General features: G+C 36.4%; 1 protein-coding gene across 3 annotated transcripts in view; it reads left to right on the top strand.

The window, feature by feature from the left end:
• The window catches only part of XIRP2 (xin actin binding repeat containing 2), a 72476-nt gene that overhangs the window by 21829 nt on the left and 23110 nt on the right, over nt 1-27537 (top strand). For all 3 annotated transcript variants that reach the window (XM_012440635.2, XM_012440636.2, XM_012440634.3), the window contains exons 2-3: nt 1878-2038; nt 8047-8181. In XM_012440635.2, coding sequence (XP_012296058.2) covers nt 1982-2038; nt 8047-8181 — 192 coding nt within the window. In that variant the 5' untranslated portion in view covers nt 1878-1981. The remainder of the gene's footprint in view (nt 1-1877; nt 2039-8046; nt 8182-27537) is intronic.

Genomic DNA, 27537 nt, shown 5'->3' with positions numbered 1-27537 from the left:
TATAATACAATGTCCTATTCCTTTTTATTTTTATTTTTATTTTTGATAGCATGTTAAGTATTTTTACTATTTTAATTACGATATATGAAAGTGTTCACTGAATAAGAAGTCTCTATGGAAAACCATATAGTCCAGGAAGGTGTCAAAATTAAAATGAGTTTTAATTTTTTCTAGGCCACAGAAATTGTTCTCAGTGGCTGTTGTGTACATAAACCTTGAAGACGCTAATAGAAAAACCAAACAATTCAATAAGATGGTTAAATGTTGGGGCTGAAAGCTGAGGGAAGAGAGAGGAAAATGGGCAAGGGAAAGAACAGCTTGGCTTTTATTTGAGGTTATTTGGGCCTTGGTTGATAGTGATTAAATTACACCAACCGAAATAAGAAAGTACTACAAAGAGCTCTACCCTGTAAGCCCCAGGAACTGCCAGACCTAAGGGTGAAAGGCAGGAGATGCATGAATGAGTGATGCAGATATGTAAACTCACATACAAAAGCACATATATACATACTAATATCATGTCCCTGAAATAATTTTGGAAACAAAACCATCTAAGAGTGGATAGTAGGCTGGGCGTGTTGACTCACGCCTGTAATCCCAACACTTTGGGAGGCCGACGCGGGTGGATCACCTGAGGTCAGGAGTTCAAGACCAGACTGGCCAACACGATGAAACCCCGTCTCTACTTAAAATACAAAAATTGGCCAGCTGCGGTAGCGCACACCTGTAATCCCAGCTACTCAGGAGACTGAGGCAGGAGAATTGCTTGAACTCAGAAGGAGGAGGTTGCAGTGATTTGAGATCACACCATTGTGCTCCAGCCTGGGTGACAAGAGAGATACTCTGTCTCAAAAAAAAAAAAAAAAAAAAAAAGAGTGAATAGTAAACAAAAAGAGTGAATAGCAGAGGGATCACAACAAAGATCAGTAGATTAAATAAGAAAAACTAGTTTTGAGATCAGTTCTGGCATACATAAGCTAAATAGCCATGGAGAATCACATAAAAATGGAGGGTCTTTATGTACCTTTCACATAAGGAAACATTCAGGCATATGTTTTCTTCTGCCTAAAAGGGATTGATTAGATTGGGTTAGATTCCATGGTCTTTAAGATCATTCTGTTTCTAACAACTGTTATTCTGTGATTGTGCAATCAATCTTTCACACCATTTCCCGATATGTACTTCCTCCTACCCTGCATTTTTGCCAAGTAGTTGGCTTAAGTGGGTAAATATTAGGCTCCCCGAAATGGGTGCCTGAAGAAGCTGTTTCTAATGATACTGTTATTTCTTTCTTATGTAATACATGCCTCTATGAAGAAAAGAAAAAGAAATCTACAGCCTATAGTATCCACAGCATTTGTGTATTTTAGCCAGGTGTATCTCCTTTAAAGTTGAGGGGTGAGGAGAGAAGCAAGTAGCAACTCTTAGACTTGTTATTAGAGACTTCATCAAACCATATTCACATCTGCCGCTTACTAAAGGTGTGATCCTTGGAAAGTCTTATATAAATTTTAGAAAATAATATTGCCTACCTCACAAGATTATTAGAAAAGTAATTTTGAAAATGCACATAGAATTTAGCATAAGTTCAAAACATAGTGCTTGAGAAATGTTAATTTTTATTTTACATCTGTTACTAAATAACTATTTCTCATCACGGTAATTGCAAAAGTAGGAGGGGGAATTTTTTTTTCTGTTTACATAAGTTTGTGCTCTTATACACACATTTTGTAACTTTGCTAGAAAGCTTGAAGGAGATGATCATGAGACATTGAAAATATTGTGAAATGTTACAGTCTATTTTACAAGATCAAATATTTTAGCTGTTTTCTTCTTAAAGCTTAACACATATCTAAGCATGCTCCATTTCCCTTCAGAGACTGTTGGCCCTGATAAACCTGAGCGTGGACTTGCAGAAGACAGTGCTGCTCGGGGTGACGGTGTGTCAGACGTCCACGAGGTGGTCTCCCTGAAGGAGCGGATGGCGAGGTACCAGGCAGCTGTTTCCAGGGGTGACTGCCGCAGCTTCTCTGCTAATGTAAGCTACTCCTAATGGTTTTGCATTAGGCGATGTGCTTACTGTCTGTCTAAATTCCCTCTTTGTATTTGAAATGTAAGAATACTACTGGACGGGGGCTAAAGTAGAAAGAGTACAAAAATAATGTGTGTAATAAATCCAGACGATCTGAATGTAAGCTTCAACTGTGCTGTGGTACTTATTAATTGCGTAAATTTGAACTTTTTTTTTTTTTTTTTTTTTTTTTTTTTGAGGCAGAATCTCACTCTGTCGCCAGGCTGGAGTGCAGTGACGCAATCTTGAATCACTGCAACCTCCGCTTCCTGGGTTCAAGCCATTCTCCTGCATCAGTCTCCTGCATTGCTTGGACTACAGGTGCACCCCACCATGCCTGACTAATTTTTGTATTTTTAGTAGAGACAGAGTCTCACCATGTTGGCCATGATGGCCTCGATCTCTTGACCTCATGATCTGCCCGCCTCAGCCTCCCAAAGTGCTCGGATTACAGGCACAAACCACACGCTGGGCCCTTAACTACTCTCTTAACTCCTCTCTGAGCTTCAGTTTCCTTGGCGGAAAAATGGGGATCATCATTTACCATACCAGGTCTTGGTGAGGAATCAAAGAGATAATTTACATGTAAGCCATAAGGCACTGTATAAACGTGTTATTATTATCATCATTATCACTTAACCTGTAAATGTTCTCCTCAGGAAGGCTGGGAATTAATTTCAAGTTTTAATAACGTGGGTTTGCACGCCACCCTCCTTGGTCTCATATATGGCTCATTTAAATTCACTGGCAGTATAATTTCTTCGGCTTTTCTCATTTCTCTGTATGCACTAAATCCATTAGAAAAGGTTTAATCAACATAAAAATGAGAGAGATTAGCAATGTAGACACTCTGCTAAACCAATTACGATTATAGGAAACTGCAGGACACAGTAAGACCACCAATTTTTAGAGCCAATGCATTATAAAGTCATATTCAAAAGAATTTTCGGGTTCTGTATTCTCTGGCCTTCAACTTAATAGAAGAATTTTTTAATAATTATAATCTCCAAATTAGCCTAGTTGTATATGAGAGAGACAGAGAGAGAGCGAGAGAGAGAGAGAGAGAGAGAGAGAGAGAGAGAGAGAGAGAGAGAGAGAGAGAGAGAGAGAGAGAGAGAGAGAGCCAAAATGGGTGTTGTATTAAAATAGCTACACTTAACATGCTTCTTTACAAATTATTTAGAGACAAGGCTGACTGTGCCAAACTCATTTAAAAATGCAATTCTAGATGACATTTAAGTTTTCACATAGTCATTAAAATACATTTTAGACACAGCTTAGATTTGGAATGAATGTACAGAAGTGACATAAGTATCTGGATCACTTCCAAAATAAACAGTGGCACTACGGTACCTCCTGCCAGTCTTCTTCGATGGCACCCCCTGCTGGAGAATTGAGGAACTTATTTGTATTCTAAATTAGAGAAATGATTCATGAGGAAACAGTTGATTGTGAAAATACCTAGTTAAAAACTGGTTATTCAGTAAACAATATTTGATTTAGGAAGACTGATCTTGCCAGGTACTATGAGAATACACATTTTTTTAAAATGGAATCAGGGCATGATATATACTTATAATGTGTTTAAAAATGGAATGTTTAAACACACAGGGAAACTAAATGATGCCATTATTTAATACAAAATCAAAACCTTTAGGGCTAATCTGAAAATGTCTACATATAAAGAATGTAATAATCCTCTCTTTCCTGCCCGTTTTATTTACAAGAAAACCAAGAGAAAGTAACTTATAGGGGATTATAAGATTAGGTAGTGAGGAGGCCAAGCTAGATTCCTAGTCTCTTGACTCCTGTATTCTTCTAACTGAATTCAACTTCCTCCTCTTTCTTAAATGAGACAGTATTTTTGGCCCCCAAAATATCTATTATACTATATGGTTTGGCCCTAAGCAAGTATTGTGAGAAAGAAGAGCACATATATTATCTCAGCAGAATCCTGGTAAACATCAAAAGCAAAGCAAAATAATTGTTTATTTAATTATGTGCATGAAATGCTTGTTCAATCTACTCCCACCCCACATACACACACCAAAAAAATCATGGCAACTGCCTGTGACTGTCTCTATCTCCACAATTAGCCCAAAATTTTAAATGCAAAATCTGGAAGTCACAGAATCAGACCCAAACTGAATCTACTATATATATTTAGTAAACAATATTTGATTTAGGAATATTGATTTTGCCAGGTACTATGAGAATATACATTTAAAAAGTGGTATCAGGGCATGATATATATTTATAATGTGTTTTTAATGGGAATGTTTACATTGGACACATACGGAAACTAAATGATCCCATTATTTAATACAAACTCTAAACTTCAGGGCTACTCTGAAAATGATTACATGTAAAGAATGTAGTAATCCTTTCTTCCCTGCTCATTTTATAGACAAGAAAACCAAGAGAAAGTTACTCATAGGAGCTTATAAAATTAGGTAGTGAGGAGGCAATCATATTTACACATGTAAAGACAATTGGTTCTTCCTTGCCTTAGACTCGGTCAGACGGCATTTGGCTGTACCTAAATGAAAGTTATGCTCATGAAACAGTGGTGGTCTGTAGAAGTCCCCTAAAAGAGAGGGAGAAGTAAAACATGTTGAACAACGAATTAAAATGCCAGATTCATTTTCAGGTCTGTGCAATTTTATTCCCTTTACCTTTTTTAATATCCACAAAAACATCTGTGAGGAAAATATTGCTATGCCCTGTTTCTAAGAAAGAAAACTGAGTTTGAGAGCTGTAGCCCAAGGTTTTAGTTGTTAGTGCTGGAATTAGAATCACTGTCTGTCCAATTCCCAATATTATATTATTTATGTTATGCCCTATAACCCAAGAACAGTTTTTTTGTAAAAAGAACTTGAAGACTATGTGGTATATTTACCTAGATTTAACTGTTAGCTATTCAAATTAACATATTATTATCAGCATATCCATTAGATTCCAAACCTTGGAGCCGAATAATAAGAAACACAGAATTTTCTAATGGTAAGCATAAAAAGTTTCAACACAAAGCAATTTCAGTTATGGGGTCAGTGATAACAACATGGATTAGTTGAGACATTTAGAGCATGACACTAAATAAGGCAAAGTTACAGGAAAGGTAACTTTGAGCAAGGAAGCATCACTCCCAGTTATGGCTACAGAATGCTTCTTGAATAAGTCTTGCCATCTCACATGTGTAAACGTTCATCTACACGCTGGGTGGAAGAAGGAAACCTTAGCACCACCACTGAACTGTATCTCAGAAATTTGTCTCAGGTGAATGAGTAGCTGCAATGGTGTGATGATAGTACCAGGAGTGGTAGGGACAGCATTAGTACTACCATTAAAAATAATCCATGGGCCGGGCGCGGTGGCTCACGCCTGTAATCCCAGCACTTTGGGAGGCTGAGGCGGGTGGATCATGAGGTCAAGAGATCGAGACCATCCTGGTCAACATGGTGAAACCCCGTCTCTACTAAAAATACAAAAAATTAGCTGGGCGTGGTGGCGCGTGCCTGTGATCCCAGCTACTCAGGAGGCTGAGGCAGAATTGCCTGAACCCAGGAGGTGGAGGTTGCGGTGAGCCGAGATTGCGCCATTGCACTCCAGCCTGGTTAACAAGAGTGAAACTCCGTCTCAAAAAAAAAAAAAAAAATCCATGGTAGCTCACACCTGTAATCCTAGCACTTTGGGAGACTGAGGTGGGCAGATCACCTGAGGTCGGGAGTTCAAGACCAGCCTGGCAAACATGGTGAAGCCCGTCTCTACTAAAATAAAACAAATTTTTAAAAAATGGCTGGGCATGACAGCAGGTGCCTGTAATCCCAGCTACCTGGGAGGCTGAGACAGAAGAATCGCTTGAACCCGGGAGACGGTGGTTGCAGTGCGCCAAGATCATACCACTGCACTCCTGCCTGGGTGGCTGAGCTGAGTGAGACTCTGTCTCAAAAAAAAAAATAATAATAATTTTTGCATGTGTAATGTAGTCTGTTTCTAAAGTGCAGTGCTAAGGGAAAGTAATCAGTATATCTGTTTTTTAATCCATTTTGTAGATAAGAGGCAACCTGTCCAGTAAAAGAATTGATCTTTTTGTGAAAATGCACTTACCAGGAGAGCATCCAGTGATAAGCATAATACTAAGATTTGCCAAATTAATTTGCCATGATTTGGACATCATAATCGTTGTTTGAACCAACAAGGTTATTCTTAGCAATACTTACCTTAATGTCTATAATTTAATACTTACATATTATCTATCTATAATTTATCCAGCAAAGCCATTTATAGAAATTAAATGGCAGAAGGGGTAAAATAAATATTATGGCCTTAATTCACCCTTCCTCTTTTTCACTGTACCTTTAATTTCAAAAGGGGTGCTGTACATTTTTCTGACCTTAACATACATCAACTAGAAGTAATTGATTAGGATTTACATTTAAAATTTGTTGCAGAATTTGACACAATATATACCTAGTTCACTCAAGAGTACAATCATCTCTTCTCAGAGAGCCAGCACACATATTCTGAAATATTTGAGAGTCCACATAAATGAGGAAAGGTTATTAACTTGGTAAAGCAACCACTTGAGTATTTGCTAGTAATTTAGATAATCCTGAATATTAGTCTATAATATTTTGGAGTATAGGAAACTCAAACCCCAAGATAGGTACTACTTTTTAATATCTATTTGAAAAACTGCATGTTTGGGTAAAGATCCAGGACCCCCAGAGTCCCCAGTCCATGGTATAGAATCCTCTCAGCTCCGGGGCCCCCAGTTACTTTCGAGGTCTTAAGGTTTTGAAGGTTATGTCAGGACTGGGTCAGACCTCAGGAGACCTGCTTTGATTTGAAGTGCTGCCAAGTCTCCCAGTTGCAAGCAGAACTAGAATCTTCCTGGAGGAGGGAAGGCTGGCATGGAGCCTGTTTGCTTGAGAGTTATCCCATCTGGGCTTGAGTGCCTGCTGGGCTCTGGAGCATGCTGAATCATCAAAACCAATGTGCCTGAGCTACTTCTGCACTTCCCGAGGGGGCAGTCTCACAAGACTACTCAGGTGCTTTTCAAGTTACTTCCAATAATACGTATCAAAATTAGTTTTCTCATTTGTGAAATGACAGTGACAGACTAGAACCCTTCTAATGTTAAAGCCCCCTCATTCTGACATGCCAGTGCTCAGAGCTGATGCCTGGGGCGTGCTAATCCCGGAAGGTGTCGCTGCTGTTTTTCTGTCTGTTCTTTGAGGCCAGTGATGAAGACAGACAGATGTGGATTGAAATTCCAATGCCAGCACTTCTGTTCTAGCTGTGAGAACTTAACAAGCTGTCTTACTCCTCTGAGTCTCAATTTCTTTATTTTAAAATGTGGGTAATAGGTATCCATATCTCACAGAACATGGAGAAGCATTAAATGACAGAATATGTCATTCAATACGTACAAAATCACTTAAGTAGTCACATTACTGATATTAATATTTTTACATAAGGAATATTCTGAGGCTCTTTATTTTATTCATCCTTATGAATTTAAAAAATTTGGAGTGAGTAAAAATGATTTTAATAATTATTCTTAATAATATGTTGCCTATATAGATGTTTGGGATTTTAATAACAACCTTATTGTGGGTTAAAATTGAACCCATTATTCTAATATCCACTAGTCTGTATATTATAGGAGAAATACTGTGCAATCTAATAGATCTAATCTGCAGATACAAAAATGTATCTGAGATTAGAGGGAATTAGCTCAATACTTTGAAGATTCTTCTGACTTTATATCAAAAAACTGCTAAATGAGAAAACAATCTAGAGAGAATATATTTATTAAGATTTTTGTTAAAGACATACTGAAATAATGGTGTATGTGAATATCTTTCTAAGATACTGCCTATCAATAAGTGTCAACTATTTTAAAAATAGCTTGAGAATCCTATCCTGCACAGCTGTAAAGCTGAATTTTCCTTTTTCTTAAATCATCCTAGATAATGGAAGAGTCAGAAATGTGCAGAGTGCCTGGTGGTTTGGCCAAGGTGAAGAAACAATTTGAGGATGAAATTACTTCTTCCCGTAATACCTTTGCTCAATACCAATATCAACACCAGAACAGATCTGAGCAGGTAACACTGCTACAGGTGATGGGTTGAAATGCTCTCATTTTGGTGCTAATGTGGAAATCTCCTTTCTTTAGTGATACATTTATTTTCATTACTCATTAACAAACACTGTAGTTTAAAATGTTTTAGAAAATCATCTTTAAAGCATATCTATGTATTTATTTACTTACTTGAAGCGTTTTTGCCAAATTTCTGCAGACCATGCTGAAATATTCTACCCCTTGTCTTCTAATGTTTCAGACATAAATGAATATTAAATAGCCTAGGTTAGTCAACAGGCAAATAGAACTGTTGAGAGCAATGTTTATACTGATCCTCTGCTTCTAGGTTATAATTCATAATAAACTAGCTGTCGGTTGTTTGCATAAAGTTTGAAGCATTATTCAGCTGTTTATTGTGGTGGGGAGTTTTCTGTTTCTTTAAAATCCTCAAACAGTGAGTAGTAGAGCCTAGATGTTACATAAAACCACATATTATGACCTCTAAATATTATTTTATATAAAAATTTTTCCCATTTCATCAATTTCATTATTTCATCATTATATATCACAAAATACTTTCATGAGATATAATGATTTTTGAATGTGAGAATCTTAGTAATAAAAGTCATCAGACTTTGAAAAATATTAATAGTAATTGCACTGTAAGCAGCTGTACTTAAGCCCATGTTTTCCATGAGGAAGGAGGCAACTTAGGTGTTTCTTCAATTTCGTAGTGAGAAATAGAAGTGGATGTATTTTTTTAAATCCCCAGGACATAGAGAGTTGCCTAAATTTTTTTTAATGAAGTAATTGCATGCTATGTGTGGCAGGGGATGAGGCAGCATATCAGGTAGAATGATTAAAAATCTTATATGTGAAATATTATTTGTTTCCTTTTTCTGGTTCTGTTTGCAAAGTTAAAAATGTACACTATGGGTATCTTAATAAATTTATGGTAAGATTTCTCTTTTTTTTCTATCTGATGCTATCTCCAGATAGTTTAAGGCAAGATTTCTTTTTTGTATTGCCTAAAGAAAATTTAATATAAATAAGTAATTAAGATTAGGATACTGTGATCTAATTTGTAACTATTGAAACGTAGGAGTCTTTGAGTGTGGATATGTGTGTTTACTTTAAACTGGTCAACAATATAAAATATTACTATCATTAATAGGTTAACAAATTCTATGTAGAAATATCAGTACTGTAGTTACAGATCCTTCACTTTGAAGGGAAGCAGTGGGGACTATGGGCTATGGGACTTGTGGATCTTGATTTACACACCACCTCTGCAGCTTTTCAGGGTTACACAGACCCAGGGTCACCATCATGGATGTGTGACCTGTGCTGTTGCATAGTTCCCTTGCTTAGAAATGCCATCCAGCCGGGCGCGGTGGCTCATGCCTGTAATCCCAGCACTTTGGGAGGCCGAGGCGGGTGGATCACGAGGTCAAGAGATTGAGACCGTCCTGGTCAACATGGTGAAACCCCGTCTCTACTAAAAATACAAAAAATTAGCCGGGCACGGTGGTGCGTGCCTGTAATCCCAGCTACTCAGGAGGCTGAGGCAGGAGAATTGCCTGAACCCAGGAGACGGAGGTTGCGGTGAGCCGAGATCGCGCCATTGCACTCCAGCCTGGGTAACAAGAGCGAAACTCCGTCTCAAAAAAAAAAAAGAAATGCCATCCACTTCGTTTAACACTCTTCTGTCTCCATTTTAAAATTCTCAACAACTTTTGAACAAAGGACCCTACATTTTCATTTTGCACTGGGTCTGGCATATTATGTAACCAGTACTGCATCAACCAAATTCATAACCCCCTCAACCTTCAGTTTCTGATGAGTAAGATGGGAAAATGGTTGAGTGACTCACCTATCTCATGAGGTTACTGTGGAGGTTTAATGTGACAGAGCAATTTATGTGGAAGTATTTCCATATCTGTGAAACTTGATATTAATTAAGACTCTTTACTGCAAAAGACAGAAAAACCCAACAAAAAGTGGCTTAAAGCAAAAGAAACATTACAGTTTTATAAAAAATAGTCTTGTGGAAGGGAGATTTGATGCAAGTTCCAGTGGAGTACCAGAACTGGCTTGTATCAACTCTCCAATAATTAAATTTTGGCGACTTTTGGAAACCAAACACTACCTTACTAACAGCTTGAAATCAGCCATAGTGAGAATATTTACACCAGGGAAATGGGCAAATGCAACAAATCCTTCCTTCTTTTAATTTTTTTTCCTTCTTTCAATAACTCTGTTGAGTATATATCACCTTACCATTGATGCAGGGACTTAAAGTATGGCCCTAGCAAAGTGGCTCAGCACACAGATATTGGAGTCAGATCATTTGGGTTCAAATTCCTGCTCCTTTATGTATTAACTGTTTGACATTAGGCAAGTTTCTTAACATCTTAGTCTCTCGGTTTCCTCAATTATAATGCCAATATTATGACAGTATCCACCTCATGGATTTTTTTTAGAGCAATAAAGGAGGTAGTATTTGTAAAGTGCTTAAAACATTGCCTGGTCCATTGTAAGTGCCACACAAATGTTTGTTCAAACAATAAACAAAGTATCACCTTAATCAGATTTCTTCTTTTTAACCTCTCAGCATCACTTCCACTGGGTTGGGCCCATTCCCATCCAAGTTTCTCCCAGTAGCAAAAGGGATGCAGAGAAAGTAAGAATCTTTTTCCCAGAAGTCCCAAGAAAAAGCCTTATAACATCTCTTTGGCTCTGAATGGACTACACATGCTCCTTACATATCTAATTTCTATAGAAAGAGGGTGCTGATTGGCTTAAACCTCTGTACCTTGTTTACCTAAGTGGAAGTTCTCAGCATATGATTTTCAATGAAGGATACATACTGGGTAAAAACAAAATCAGACAAAAACATATATCTACTATAAGCTCCTTGCAAATGTAGTTTATTATTATGATACATGTAGTCCCTGCTCTGTGAATGTATATGAAAGTAATAAAAATCATGCACTAGAAGTCCGAATATTTTCATGAGTCTGGAACTGTAGTCTCTAAACTTCAGTTTCATTATCTACCTTTAGATAATGACAAATTTGGTTATAGAGGGAAAATGTAGAAAAACTATGTCTTAGATAGTCAAATTTTTAATGCTATCTAAATGCATTCTAAAAGTCACTTGTTTTATCAGCAGGGATTGTGGGCAAGATGTTTGCTAGCAAAGACAGGTAGTTAATCCTGTCTGTACCTAAGATGTTATCAACTCTGATAGTGTTTTCAATCCCTTTGATGTTGAAAGTGCTTGAGATTTATTTCCCTGCTATTTACCCCGGCCAAAAAATATTTATTTTTTGACATACAGTAATTAATATTAATTTGGAAATCAAGTTTAATTAGAGTTGAAAGAGCATTTGTTCTGGATTTCTGAAAATATTTAACACCACGATCAGTAATAACTTAATAAGGTATAATAATAAAGTCCCTGTTTGCTTCCTAATGTATTGAAGTCAGGTGTTTCAGGATAATTAGCTGACTATTTGGTAACAGTTTGTCTGGGAGATCGGCAATTGGCCTACACAAATTTTGATAATTAAGCTATCTCTGAGATTAAAGATCTCTTCTTTTGCTGATAGATTAGACTGTGTTACATCTAATGAAAGGGTGATTCTGAAAGAGTAAAAAGGGGTATACATATAGGAACATTCATTTATGCCAGACATTTTAAACCTAGGATGATGTGCCATTTATGTATTCTAGACTTGCCATGCATTTATGGTTCTGCTTGTTAAGCAATTAGCCATATTCCTCCTAGCCTGCAGAGTACGCTCATGAAAATTAGGAAAAGGTGCCACTCTGGGTCTCTGGGGGAGAGCGTTAGGTGGTAGAAGGGGTTGAGTTTCTTCAAAGAATAGGTTGGGGAACATTTATTAGGTTCCCTTTGCAATTAATACTAACCATTTTTAACATTACCCATTTAGATTTTGTTTTTCAGAACAACCATTAATGCTTCCAGTAGATATAAATTTAAACCAGCCCTCTTTAAGGGTTTATAAGTCACTCAGCATATCTCCTGCTTTTGTTTTAGGATTGAGTTCTCAGTGTTTTATGCTAGTGAAAATTAGTAGGCCCTTAATGCTAGAATGGAAAGGACAACTTGAGAGGGATGTCTTTCTATCTACTCACTGCAACAGTTTCCGTTTGGGAAGAATATTTTAAATAATCCATCTACTTAACCTGAAAAGGGCATCTCTAGATATGCTGGAGCATATATTAGAACAAACGTGCTATTGATGTAAAATTGCCATTGCCTCTCTCCTGAGTTGATTTTCACTTGCGTACTCCATGGTTTCTGTGTGGTTATTTTTAGGACCTTCTTCCCCTTTTTTTTCCTTTCTCCTTATTTGGCAGCTTTATTAAGATATACTTTGTATACCACAAATTTCACCCATTTTATGAATGTTTCACCCAGTTCAATGATTGTTTAGAATATTTACAGAGTTGTGCAGTATCACCCAGAATCAATTTGAAAACATTCTCATCCTTCCAGAAAGAAACCTTGTGCCTATTAGCAGTCTAGGACTTTCTTTGTGCCACTTTCTCACACTTAGGGTTAGACTTTCATCTTCTTACGTGAATTTCTTTTTCCTTTTCTTTCCTCCATATTTATGCAGCACTGAGGAGCTCTTTGTGAATTATTTTGTGAAACCCCAGAAGCTGCTTCCCCAGAAGCTGCTTCTTTTCTCAAGTTGCTTTTTTTTTTTCTTTCTTAAGTAGTGTAAGTAGGAAAGAGCAGATGAGCTCAAAAAATTTTGGAAGTAATCAGTGCAATCCACTGCTAAGGTATTTGCTTTCATGTGGAATTGCTGCACTGAGTCCATATCAAGAAGAAAAAGCATTTGTGACCTTTGCCCTGCCACTAACTCCCATGCACTGAGTGACAGTATATATCTTTCCTCATATATCTGCTATTGCAAAAATTAAAATGTAAACAATCATATTCTGTAAGATTATGTGAATTTAGAACAATCTCTAGACAATTTTAGGTCAATAAAAACCATTTTTGACAGCTTGTGACAGATATAATCTGACTACTATGTGTTTTAGACTCTTTAAAGGTGACCTATAATTATTTTCTAGCAAACTAAATGTATTTTTATCAGCTAAATGTCCACATTGCAAAGCGTTTCTCATCTAAGTGCTTTAAACCTGCCTTTAGCTTCCTGCCGCATACATAATTGTTCAAGATTGCTATTAACAGCCCCAATCTAACCTAGATCTCGTCAACACACAAGGTAGTGACCAAGAATATGTCTCGTACTGCCTTTTAATTATGAGCACTATTTTAAAGTGATTATTATAACTTAAAGTAACAACATTCAAAATGAGGCAATCTGGAGTAATAATTGGGGCTGCTGCCTCTAGAATCAGACAGCCTGGGTTATAATCCCCCAAGTTACCCATCTGTCTCAGTCCACTTTGTGAGGCTATGATAGAATACCACAGACTGGTTAATTTGTTAAAAAGAAATTTATTGGCTTTCATTCCTAGAGGCTGAACAGTCCAATGTCAAGGTGCTGGCATCTTGTTGAGGACCTTCTTGCTATGTCATAATGTGGCAGAAAGTGAGACAGTGAGAAGGAGCAAGAACAAGAAGGAGGAACTCACTCTCGCTCCTATGATAATGATATTAGTTTATTCATGATGGTGGTGCCTTCATGACCTACCTCCCTCTTACAGTTCTCACCTCACAATACTATCACGATGGCAAATCCATTTTTTTGTTTTTTTGAGACAGGGTCTTGCTCCATCATCCACGTGGTAGTGCAGTGGTGCGATCTCCACTCACTGCAACCTCCACCTCCCAGGCTCAAGCAATACTCCCACCTCGGCCTTCTGAGTAGTTGGGATCACAGGCATATGCCACCATACTCAGCTAATTTTTCTATTTTTTTTTTTTTTTAGAGATGAGATTTCACCATTTTTTCCCAGACTAGTCTCAAACTCCCGAGCTCAAGTGATTCATGCACTTGGCCTCCCAAAGTGCTGGAATTACACTCATGAGCCACCATGCCCAGCTGGCAATTATATTTCAACATGAATTTTGAAGATGATAAACTTTCAAACCATAGCACCATTTAATTCATTCTAAAATAATAACATAACAGGTCATTTTAAGAATAAAATGTCCATGTAAATCTTTTCATATATTCCCTAGCACATATTAATTGATTCATAAACCCTAGTTATTATCATCAGAAATAGTGACACTTAAGCCAAGAGGGGACATCAAGTGGCAATTATTCTCAAAATAGCATACGATTCACAAACAATTTATGTATATGTAAAAAGGCAAACAAGGACTATCATGTTCTGTGCCTCACACCCTGGCTTCCTTTTCAATTCTTTCACCCTGGGAAATAATAGTTTTTTAGGAGCTCCATTATCCAAAGATTAGCTTGAAATCGCATACCTGTACATGTTTTGGGCATATGTTGTTATGGAGTAATCAGTAACTCTAGTGCATATTTTTAAAATTATAATAGCAAGTCTCTTTTGAAGAAAAAGTGTTTAACCCCAACTGTAAGAAATGAGAAGATAAAGTGGACCAATTAAGAATATGCTTCAAACACTCTGTATAGATACATTGGGTCCCCACAATGAATAAAAATTTGTTTTTTAAGTGGGAACTAATGGATAGCGTAGCATTGCTTTTGAAGGTTGCTTTATTTATAGTATAGTGGCAAGGTACTAGTGAGAAGAAAATAATATAGTTAATATACAAACTGAATTAGGTAGGAGAGGAAAGCCTATGCTCTTTGAATAGAAGAGAGAAAGAGTTGAAGAGATACTGGTTTTCTTCAGTGTTTACAAGTGTAAGCATTGTGTATGTGGTTTCTCAGCATGTTTTAGTTGATAGATGGAAGGGAAAGAAAAGGTGGAGGAAAAATCTACCTTGTCATACTTTCTGGTTTGTGCAATTGGAATAATGAAGGTAAGTGTATTTCTACAACGATCTTAATAGAATAAAGCCAGTGTCTGATCAACGTGCTCAGAAATAAGGACCCATATTTACCAGAGAACTGTTGCTATTTGGCACAGGTGATGGAATCACAAAGACCTTTCTGCAGATAGGCCAGCGAATACTCATAAACCTTCCACAGGCTGAGTGATCATAGTAGGGTCTCAGCTTGATTTCAAGGAAACAAAGAACAGAAACAGCACGAACACTGTTCTCAAGAGGCACACTAGTAAGGCTCACAGACAGATTAGGTGCAGTAGTCTCACTCTGTTAAAAATTAAAACTCTCGTAACAAATCTTCCACTGAGTTTTTCCTTCCAAATCCAGGCCCTTTAATCTGTTTATCCTCTACAACTCTTTCTCAGTGCTTGTGGCTGAGTGGGCTTTGATGATGAAAAGAACACAATAAGATTAACTTTTTAATGCTGAGGCAGAACTAGAAGACCAAGAGTTTGCTAAATAGAGTACAACAGCCTCAACCAGTTATGATCAGCACTACTCATGCGGCCAGATTTGTACGAGCTGGTTGATGCATAATTCAGTTGACTGAAGTTATCTATAATGGAACGTCTCAGTTCCTGACTATGCCACACAGCAAATCAGCTTTGCTCTGTATTAGTAACTTGATTTTCCCTTCAATTTTGCAAGAAGTGGAAATGCAAACGCGAATCCAGTTGGGGGTTTGGAGATGCATATTTCATGAATTGCCTTGTTTTCTCTATGCTGCATTCAAAATTATCTTTGCCATGCTCATGATTGCCTATTTTATTACCGCTTTTCAAAACCGTGTCCATGGCACTGCTTCCTTGCCATTTTGCAGCTGGTCTTCTCCTACTACTCAATCTGTGTCTCTTGTCTTCCTACCCACATCCACCTTCCTACAGTTCTGTAGATTGTGGAAGGATCCCATGTTCTTTTTTTAATAGAAATTGAATCAATAGAATTACATTCTGTGAAGAAGAATCTTGCTCAAGTTGTGAAGTAAATTAACTGCATTTAGAACTGCCTATACCAACCGTGTGGAAAACAAAAGCGAAAACACAAAGCAACCACATGAGGACTTACATTTCTCAAGATGAAAGATAGAAAAGCCTTTTTTTCATGCCCCAACAAACCATAAATTTTTCCCTTGCCCTCATAAAGGCCTGCATCTCATTTTGAGACTGATCTCTCTAAAATGCACTCCACAGTCTTCACAAAGCCCTACTGTCCATTCTCCACCCAGACTTCCTTGGGTTATGCTACAGGGATGTAGTGGTCGCAAGTTTCAACGAGTCCTCTGTCTGTGGGTTCCCACATTTCCCTGGGCCTGAAGCAGGGCATCTTTTCCAAGCTTCTGAAACATCACCTCCTACCCCTACCATGACTCTACAGAAATCTGGAGCTAAACCATCCTCCCTGTTCAGCTGGGGCATGGAATCCCAGTAATAACTCTGGGCACTTAAGCCCTCTTTATACTGGGTTGTACACTGGAATTCCCCAGGCAGCCCAGGTAATTCTGATTTAATTGTTCTGGCGAATGCTCAAGGAGCAGGAGGATTTGATAGCTCTCTAGGTGATTCTAATGTGCAGCAATGACTAGGACACCGCAGACGTGAGGCAGGATTTGCTATCCCAGAGTTGACCACTCCCTTCTCTATTTCTGATCTGAGGCTTATTGCCTGCCCTCATCATTCTGTTCACACTCTGCTAGCAGGTGCCTTCTTCTTATGTTGACATTTCTCTTGAGATACCTACTGCAGTCAAAAAATAAAATAGGAGACTGTGAAGAATCCAGAGAAAGCAAAGGCTTAAAGAAATAATGGTGAATCATGAGGTCAAGAGATCGAGACCATCCTGGTCAACATGGTGAAACCCCGTCTCTACTAAAAATACAAAAATTAGCTGGGCATGGTGGTGCACACCTGTAGTCCCAGCTACTCAGGAGGCTGAGGCAGGAGAATTGCCTGAACCCAGGAGGCGGAAGTTGCGGTGAGCCGAGATCGTGCCATTGCACTCCAGCCTGGGTAACAAGAGTGAAACTCCGTCTCAAAAAAAAAAAAAGAAAAAAAGAAATAATGGTGAAAATAATAAATATTAGCCAGCCAAACAACCAATTTACTGATACCCTAATCCCAGGTAATCCCTTTACTGGTGGTAGGTTATATTGAAATAGTAGTTTCTGCATATATATGACATGTTAGAATATTAAAAATAAACTAGCTTATAATCCCAGCACTTTGGAGGCCAAGGTGGGAGGACTGTTTGAGGCCAGTGGTTAGAGACCAGTCTGGGCAACATAGCAAAATCCCACCTTTACAAAATAAAAAATATTTTTTAATTAGCTGGGCTGGTGGCATGTGCCTGTAGTCCCAGCTACTCAGGAGGCTGATGTGAAAGGATGGCTTGAGCCCAGGAGTTCAAAGCCACAGTAAGTCATGATCACCCCACTGCACTCCAGCCGGGAGACAGAGTGAGACCCTGTCAAAAAAAAGTTTTCTAATAAAATAAATGATAGAATGATATAAATTAACTAAAGGAAAATATGTGAAAATGTTAAAAGTAAACAAAACAATCAGAACAAAAATTAAGGAATTTGTTAATTTATTAGATTGATACACCAATAATTAATTAAAATTCAAACTTTATAATTTTTGCGATCTGTCATTAAAATTTTATTTTCATAGGATGATACAACCTATACATCTGACATGTCTTGGGTTTGTATCTTTGATATTTCTATACCAATAATACTGTTTTGTGAAAGACAGCGCTTTACTTAATTATAAAGTAAAAAAACCTTATTAAGTAATGTAGTAAAACTGTCTATAGTCTTTTAGATCTTAACATAATTAAACTAATGAGTAGACTTCTGGGATTGAAGGTGTGCTCATAAAATATAATAAGACTGTCTTCCATGATCTACTAACATCAGTCACATTACATTATAGCCATACACTATAACTCTCAACCTCTGCTAGTCCCAAATGAAGCCATTGGTAAGTGCTGTCTGCTGAGGCATGACCATAAAGTTTCAGCCACAGTCCCTTAGCAACTTGAAAGAAGCCACTTCAGCTTCTTTCTGCAGAACCTATTGGTATATGAGTTATACTGCTAATGCATAGAAGAACTCACTCCTCCCTCCCCTGGGAGTACATGGCAGGCCATTCCAGTACAGCATCATAAAGGGAAACTCATTCCCAATCCACACTGGGAAGACACAGGCAGAATGTCTGCATGGGTCTTTTGCGGAACATCGTCTTGGAGAAATGATGCAGTCTGTATAGTGTGTCCATTCAGGCTGGGTTCTTTTACTTTGCTGAAAAAAACTAAGTAAACTAATCTTTCTGGTGACTGCGGCAGGGGGTGGAGGGGGCGTTAAAAATATTAACATATAGAGGGTGCCCTGGACCTTTTTCTCAGAAAGTCAGGGCCTCAGTGGATAATGCAGATATCCATTAGTAAGACTGAATTGCAATCACAGATCCAATTGCTTTTTAAAAATCATCATTGGTTGCTTTTCCTTCTACTATTCATTTTACTCATCTTCCAAAATAGGATTTGTAGGAGCAGGATTTACCCCAATTGTTCAAATACCAATACCAAAACTTTTCTTCTTAATAGTATCACGGGCCTTCTTTTTCTATAAACCTATTTGTTCCTATAGAACCTATTTTCAATTTCATTTAGAAAGGAAATGTGCACTCACAGATATATCCTTTACTCCTTTAAAATAAACTAGGGCTGCTTTGGGGAAAAGGAATGCTGCTATTCTTATCACAAGTCACTGAGTTGTTGAGGAAGTGGTACATAGACTCTTTCCCCCAAAGACAAAAGGAGGTTCCTCCATACTAAATTAGGTGATGTCAAAAAATATTTGATGTTGATAAAGATGTAAAATACATATCTTTTAAAATGATGGAATTTCATATTTTCGTTGATGAGAAATACATCTAGGAAAAGTTGAAATAGAAGAGACGTTTTTATATTGCCCCTTCTAAAGCTCATATCAGCTTAACAATATAAAAAGGATATTTTTGTAAAATTGTATTGAATAGAAATCACAAGTGTTTAGACAACATATTCTAATATGCTAAATAAGTCTATTTTCAAATTGCTATCACGAAATGGCAAGCCACAAAATTTTAACTTTTTAGATTTTGCTATTTGTCAGGATCGAGGAAAGATACAACAACAAACAAAATCATTAATGTTATAGAATCATTACGCTTGTAGAACTTAGTGAAATCTGCAAAATGCTTTTTCCACATAGTTACTTTTATGAAAACGGTGCCTTTTGTTAGAACTTGACAGAACATATTAGCTCTTTCTTCTTCTGGGTCTGTATTTCTCAAAATAAACCCATCTTCATGGATCTTTGAAAATGATTGGATTGAGTCAAGCTTCTCTGTTCTTTTGATGTTTATTAATTTGCATAATTACAAACAAATTATCATGCTAAAAAAAAACCTGGAAGAACATAAGGCCTGAGAAAAATAAGAGGCATTAAGAAGTTCTGTCCTTAGAGCCATGTTATTGTAGATGTATGTTAGGGTAACTTCATTTTTGCCTAACTTCTTCACAGATCTTAACAACCCAGAACAAAGAATAAGGTTACATCTTCTTCTAGGAGCCTTTTCTTGGACTTGTTCTTTATCCTTCACTCCTGGGTGATCTATGCAGGCATGGAAAGGAGGAAATTGTTCACCTCTTAGGAATAAGTGGAGGCCACTTCACTTCTCACTCTTTGAGGAGTACAGTACACATTATTTACCTACCACTAGATGGATATCAGAGGGTGAGCTAAGAGCGCAAACTTTCTTACCCTTGGGTGAATACCAGTGCCTCTAAAGATATTGGTACACCCTTCTGTAGTATTAGAAATTTCTTCCTTTTCCTCAGAGTACAAATTACAATAATCCAATAGCGATTTAATGAATAGCAGTGTTTAAAAACACTGGGAGAGATTTTTGAGACTTCAATGAAGTCAGTACTTTAGGCTGGGGTTCATTTTGTGATCTTTTATCATAAACACTTTGTGTCATCATTCTAACACTGTAAACAAATAACCTCCCCCATCATATTTTCTTTCTCTTCTTTTGATTTTGAGATCAAGTCTATATGCTAGGTACCTCACAAATGCATGTTGAATGCATCACTTATTGAGTTTAGGTGTTAAAAATATTGATTCAAAATATCTTGTTGATGGGATTCTAGTTAGTATACTGTATTCACAATATACCTTTGGTATTTTTAAAACTTGCATAGCGTTCTCCCTTAAACCGTTTTTACTAGTTAAATTCATTTGAAATCAACATGTAGAATTCTAGCATGGAAGAGCCTTAAATAAACTTGACATTATTCAACTGTAAAGGGCCTTGTACTTTTCCTGACACTTATCAACACTTGATCAATGGTAGCCCTTCCTGTCTCCTTCAGTGCTCCCCCAACCTCTGTCCCAGCAGTTTACCAGTGAAGCTACTGAAACTGAAATTAGTTATGATTTATTTACATGATTTCTCACTTGAACGGATAATGAATTTTGGCCATAACCCAACAGTCCTACCACTCCAATATCTTTTCACTCCCCTAGTTGCTCGTAGATACATTCATCAGTGCAATTACAAATTATTACCTTTTTAGTTTTCCCCATTTTCCTTATTTTAAAGAAAACACAAATTGTCAGACTAATTCATTTTTTGTTATAATTAATAATTGCCCTGTGATGCCATGTTTGTGCAGATGATCTTGCAATGTTTAGATCCGAACCAGATCTGTTTTATTAATTTTCTTCCTTCTTGTTTGGATTTTATATAAGGATTTAAAATGTCATCCCTCCAAGTGAAAAGGACTGATGGCCATAAAGAGTCAGAGGGACAGTGAAAGAGGGAGGGAGGTCTGTATAATTCAGTATAGCAGCAACTCTTTGTGACACTCTTAGCGGGAAAATTTTACTGCCTCAAAGTCTTCCTATATGTCCTTGTAACATCTCATAGAACATGCATTACCAAAAAATAAGCTCAAATCAGTTCTCTTATAAGATTTGAATAGCACTTTCTGTTATGTTATCCTTATCAAAAATGAATGACACTCCTTTTCTTGTGCTTTTAACTGGTTTCCATTTGATTAAGAAGATCTCAGTGTTCATAAATAATATTTCTTAGAAAGGGTAATGAAAAGTTTTCTTTCTTTCTTTTTTACATCAAAATCATTTTCTATTCTACCACCCAATGAGGCAGAACCAGCCACCACTAGGAGACATACCATGCACTCACTCTCCTAGCCTTCCTAATGTCTAGGACCCAGGTGTGTGAACTAGACTGTACTGCTCACGTCCATCTCAGGCTTTCTTTAAGAGGTTAGTGACATGAGAAGCAGGGACCATAGAGAATCAACTGTGGTGATGGCTGGCGGCAGGAGATTACCCCCAATTTCAAGAAATCTATAAGTATTTCAGAAGCAGCATCTAGTACACACTACTGATGGCATTGTCAATGAATGTGTCTGGGGCTGGTGGCAGCAACTAGGGTACATTTAACAGATGTCTCTGCAACTATATTCTATACTGTTACTGGATGCAAACCCTCCACGTCTTATTCTTTGGTTTTCTGGAGATTTCTTGAGATACACTCCCCACCCCTGTCACCCAGTGCCTCTTCAATAAATTCCCTTTTCTGTTTAAATCAGTCATACTCCAATGCTTGAATTTGGGAGCTGTGGCTGATAGAAATATAAATTATCTACAAATCTTAATTTTTTTTATGTCAAAATGGGAATTATACAACAGTAGCTTTTAGGCTAGGATGAATTGTGCAAAGAATTGTATAATAGTAGATTAAATCATGTGAACTGACTGTTCACTAGGTATCAGTTCATGAAAGATAAAGTGTAAATAAATTGGATAGGTGATCACAAACCTGCTCTTTGGCTATATCTCTCTAGAATATTTCAATGTGTCAGGAGCCAGAATGGTTTAGAAGTGTCACAATACATACAGGCTCCTTTTTGCTTCTCTCTTTGAGTAACCACCCCCCCAAATCTATTCCTTCTTTGGGGGAGAAAAAATGTACTTATTGGAATTTGCTTCTTCTTTAGGTTCTAGACTTAATTCTACAATGAAATTATCTGGTAAAATTCACTGATATAGCTGAACTCTAGTTTTATTCAGTCTTTTGGAGGCCCTTATTTACTACCAAATCCTGAGTTACTAGGAAAATGTCTGACACAAGTAAGTGCACAATAAATATTTGTTAAATAAAGATACCAACCAATTCGCTATTTGTAGCACTTATGAGCCAGTTTTTTTAAATATATTAACTTATTTCGTCTACACAACAACCTTCTGAGATAGGCAGCATTATTATTGGGTTTTTTGAACAAGAAATGGATGCATGGGAGATCTAAGTAACTTTTCCAAGAAAAGTGAGCAAATGTGATACCAACCCAAGAAGGCTGCCTCTAGAGACTCGGCCTTATATTTATGTACTTTTCTAAGCAGCTGATGATCATTAGGTAACACTATATGTCAGGCAAAAAGATTCAATGACGATAATGACATTATTTTGCACTCGAGTAGCTGACTGTATTAGAGAGACAGACCGAGAACAAATGGTTACAAGTGTGATGTGACCAATTCTATGATAGAAAAGATAAATGAGGCTCATTGGAACCCCAGGAAGTTGTGATAAACTTTAGTTCAGGTGAAAGGTGGTCAAGTAGGACATCTGAGGATGGAGAATGCTTCAGCCGAGACTTGAAAGAATTTTTCTTGCATATAGAATGTGTTCTAGGCAAAGGGACAATTTGTGTAAAAGGTAAAACAGCATGATATGTTTGTGAGTGTAGTAAGGAATAATTAAGGCATAAAGCTGGAGATGTAGGCAAAGGCCAGATAATATAGAAAATTTTATGTCATGTTAAAGAATTTTTACTTTCTTCTAAGGCAATCAAGAGCCATTAAAGAAATTCTAAAAGGAGAGTAAGATGAATAGCTGTGCCTTTAACAAGGATTATTCTGGATGTATAAGATTGATATAAAGCAGGTTAAGGTGAGATGAAAGGAGATTAATTAGGAGACTACTGAAATAGTCCATATTAACTGTATGAGGACTTAAATGAGTCAGAAGTTCCAGGGTAGAAAGGATACTGACTCAAGGGTCATTGAAATAGCAATAGATACCACTGGTGGGACCTAGAAATCAGCTGGATACTGGTGAGGATGGTAATCAAGTGGTAGAATTCTGTTTCTTGATTTTGGTTTGTATTAGTTAGTACAGAACACATGTTACCTCTGGGCTTCTTTTTCTTTAGGATATTTTATTCTCTTTGTAAACATTTTATCTGTAATTTCACTTCTCTGCAAGACTCTAAGTTTCAGCCTCTTATTGGACATTTATGTTTATTTATATCCTAGTGCCTCTGGTTGTAAGATTCTTTGTGTCTATGTTGGATTGAAATATTATATACATATATATCTTTAATATACATCTACGTAAAACTTCTAGAAAGCATCCTTTATTGTGAATTGAATGTCTTTATGTAAGCTGCATTTTTAGTTTGTCATATAAATATTGTTATTTATATGACTAATATGTTTGATGACTCAGTTGAGAGTGCATCTTTTATATGTTCTTTTTATGGATCTTCAGCATTTTGGGCCTCTGGAGTACGGCGCCATAAATAATACTTTTAGAGCAGAAGAAGACAGTCAGAGTTCTAGCAGCTAAAACTGGCATTGCTTATTCAAAATCCTCCCTTCTTTGACAGCAAAATGTTGTACTTCTAAACAAATTATTTTATTTATTAAAAATGATTGTTTGCTCTTTCTAGGCTAAATATTACTAAAACATGATTGTTTTGAGTCAAGGAAGAGTTAAAATTAATTAAATGATAACACTTCTTGCAGAAATTTATGCAAAAAATCTGCATAATTCATACTTTGGTATGTGTTTAGCATTCTTGTTTCAAGGGAATTTCAAGTTTACTGAGCCTTTTTATATCACTAAATATATATATATGTATTTACATATATTGCATAGATAGAGATATGATCATAGAAATATATTAAACAACACTGACAATGCCTAGCCCAATAACGTTGAGATAGCCAACGTTCAATAACTGTTGTTTGAATAAATAAATGCATGAGGGAAGCTCTACAAGGTCACTCATGTTTAAAAATTTAGTGCTTTCAAAGAGAAAAGTCACTACATTAAAATGTTTTGAATGTTTTTACATTATCAGTTTCTTAAAGGCTAATAATCTAACTGGAATAGTCCCATAACTTTAGGCAGAACTACTACTGAACCAAGTAAAATTGGAGACTTAAGTTCTGAGTATATTGAGTCACACAAAGAATTAGTACTTGGAATTGCCTTAATTCTTCTTTTCCCTTAGTGTTATTTTCCTATTTTTATAAATAAAAAATGAGGATAAATCACTGTCTTTCAGTGTCAACATAAATATCTCAACATAGTTTTTCAGTGTCATAGTAATTCTGCCCAATGCATCCTACTGCAATTTCTCCATGATCCTTGACAACATGTCAGATCCATTAACTCAGTGAATAATAATTCACAAAAAAATACACAAACTAGTTTGGTTACCATCATGAATATCTTTTTATTAAAAAGGCAATTTCAAAACATTACTTTTTCCTATTTTGAAAGAATCTTTACCTCTCTGTATGTGTTTGCTGTATACATACTTTTTATTTTAGATTCGGGGTTACATGTGCATGTTGGTTACATGGATATATTGCATAATGGTGGGATCTGGGCTTCTAGTGTATTTACTGCTTTCTCAGTACAGACTTCTCCTCTCTCTGACGATGTCAACAACCCTTTACACTATCACAGCACTGCACATATTTTTCCGTAGATGTTCTTATCACATCTGTGAACATCTGTGAAGAGAGTTTTCTTTCTGAGTGCACTTTGTAGAGTGACTGACATGTTATTGCTAGTGTCAAAGGGATGACCAACCAAAATGCCAAAAAAAAAAAAAATCATAGAACTATGTGGGAGAATTTAGAATCTCAATTTTCAAAGCAGACTAAAAATTATAAAATTTTCACACTACTAAAAAAAGTGACTACTTTATTTGCTCATGCATTCACTCCTTGACATTTCATTGGATATCTACTGTGTGCCTGGAAGCTAATCGTTGGGATTTGAGGATGCATGTGATAGACACAGTTCAGTTAAAGGAGAGGATCATATTAGCAAAGATGACTGTTAAATGTGATAGGCAGATAATACAGATGTGTGCTGATATCACAGAAATAGAAAAAACAAGAATAGTGAACCCAGTATGGAAAAGACTGGAAAGGTTTTAAAAAGAAAGTAATTTTGAGCTGAATCTTCAAGAGGGAAGCATTTACCTAAAGCTCAAACCTTAAATATGTCAGGTTGTATATTGTAATTTTAAGAGAAAATTAATAAAAATTAAAAGAGAAACTTCAGGGAAAAAGGAGAAAGTTCAGTGTTTGAATTTTAATATATCTAAATCCAGACAAACACAATGCTCAACCACAAATTGTTATGTTCATCACTTAACAGAAAAATAAAACTTACTCTTCTTTCAAAGCTTAAATCCATTAACATTTTTGCTAAAATAAACAGCCTGTTTTAGGTATTGTTTATGTCTGTTTGATAAAAATGCAAATAACATTATTATATCATAACTTTTTCTAGTTGTATTAAAAATTACAGTAGTGAAACTGCTGTATTATTGGCATTGAACATGAACTTCTGTTTTTTCTACTCTAGTGAGGCAGTGACCATCTACTATTATGCCAGTCTTTGCTCATATCTTTTTCCATTAGGTCCAATATTCACAATAATAGTGAGTTGCAAAAAAAAAAAAAAAAAAAAAAAGCCTGTCCTTTTTCCTTATACTTTGCACTAGAACGAGTTTGCAATTTTATTGGGAAATGTACAGTGTCTTTCCCTATAATGATAATAAGAATGAAAAGTTGAATAGGCAGGATACAGATTGTTTCCCATGCAGCAGAAATCTCCTTAGAAGATGTGCATATGAATAATAGATTTTTGCGATATAGTTGGTTAATATGTAAGCTGATATCAGACTTATGTGACCTATGCAAACAGCATAATATTGTCTTGTAATTGCACTGCATTTTCTTGTTTTAGATTTCAAAGTTAGCATATATATTACCTCATTTTCTTTCCCTTAATGGCACATGAGATGAAATACCTGAGTTTAAGTGTGATTTCATGATTTTCCCATGATTACAACATACCTAGTAGAGGAGGGAGTTAGGACTAACCTCCCATTCCTGACTACTGGTTAATCCACCTATGAACAAAATAGCATTTGTCTCTTGCAGACTGGTCTGTATTTAAATTTAATTTTCAGCAACAAATTTTATGAATTATTGATGCAAATTTATGCATGGTGATCTTACCAGAGTTCTTTATAACATTTTATTTAATTTGATTTCTGCCTGAGCATTACTATGATGATTCAGCTTTTTATCTAACCCTATACTCTGTAGACACCAACAATTAGAAAGAAAGTCAGATTTTAAATCCAAACTAAACTAGTTGCAAAATATGAAACAGTAAATGATAGAAACAAAAGCTTGGGATATTTTTCAAAATATTTTATGTGAGTTACAGCAACCAGGGGGCAGTAGAATTGATGCTAATATACCAAACTAGTGTAGCAATTACAGTTCTATTTGGAAATAGCACATAAGTGCTGAAGTAGAAACTTAAGACTTTAAACAAAATTTATGTACATTTATACTGTTTATTTTGTGTCATCTCCTACAAGAAAATATTTTTAGAGATGATAGGCATAGATTGTTTTTACTCAAGTAGATACACATTAACTATAAAGTGTTTGTCCCAGGAAATAACTTTTAAAATATGTTAAAGTCACATTTATTTATAGTTTTTCTATTCCAAATACTTTGTATTTTTCTCAGCACAGAGATTTATGTCACTAACTCTACTTTTTCAGACTGGTGGCAGGCAGGTATCAGAAAGTCAAATTTACATGGCTACCAAACAAGGTCATTTTTTTTCATGTCAACTTGCCGTTAAGTATTAGCAAGTGATAGTGATGGTGGCCAACTAAAAGGTATATGCCCAACTAAAAGTCAGACTCTGTCATGCTAGAATATGAGCACAGTGTTACTATGTCTTCAGAGTTTTTAAAACAGAAATAATTTTTGTTTTAATTTTTGTAGATGTTACCTAATTAGAAACTTTAAAATCACTGTGTGGGCCAAATAAAGCATGTCCCCAGGTCACAGCGAGCATGTAGGCCATTAGGCAGAGAAATGATTCTATAGAAATGATCATGATGCCCTTCATAGGGACCTTGGTTTTGGTCAGGTGCCCATTCTCCTTTGCTACTTCACTGTCTGTT

Source organism: Aotus nancymaae, unplaced genomic scaffold (assembly GCF_030222135.1).
Source record: "Aotus nancymaae isolate 86718 unplaced genomic scaffold, 86718_ANA_hifiasm-v0.15.2.pri h1tg000029l, whole genome shotgun sequence".
Taxonomy (NCBI): domain Eukaryota; kingdom Metazoa; phylum Chordata; class Mammalia; order Primates; family Aotidae; genus Aotus; species Aotus nancymaae.
Note: the sequence above shows the minus strand (reverse complement) of the source record. Positions and strands in the feature narration are given on the sequence as shown.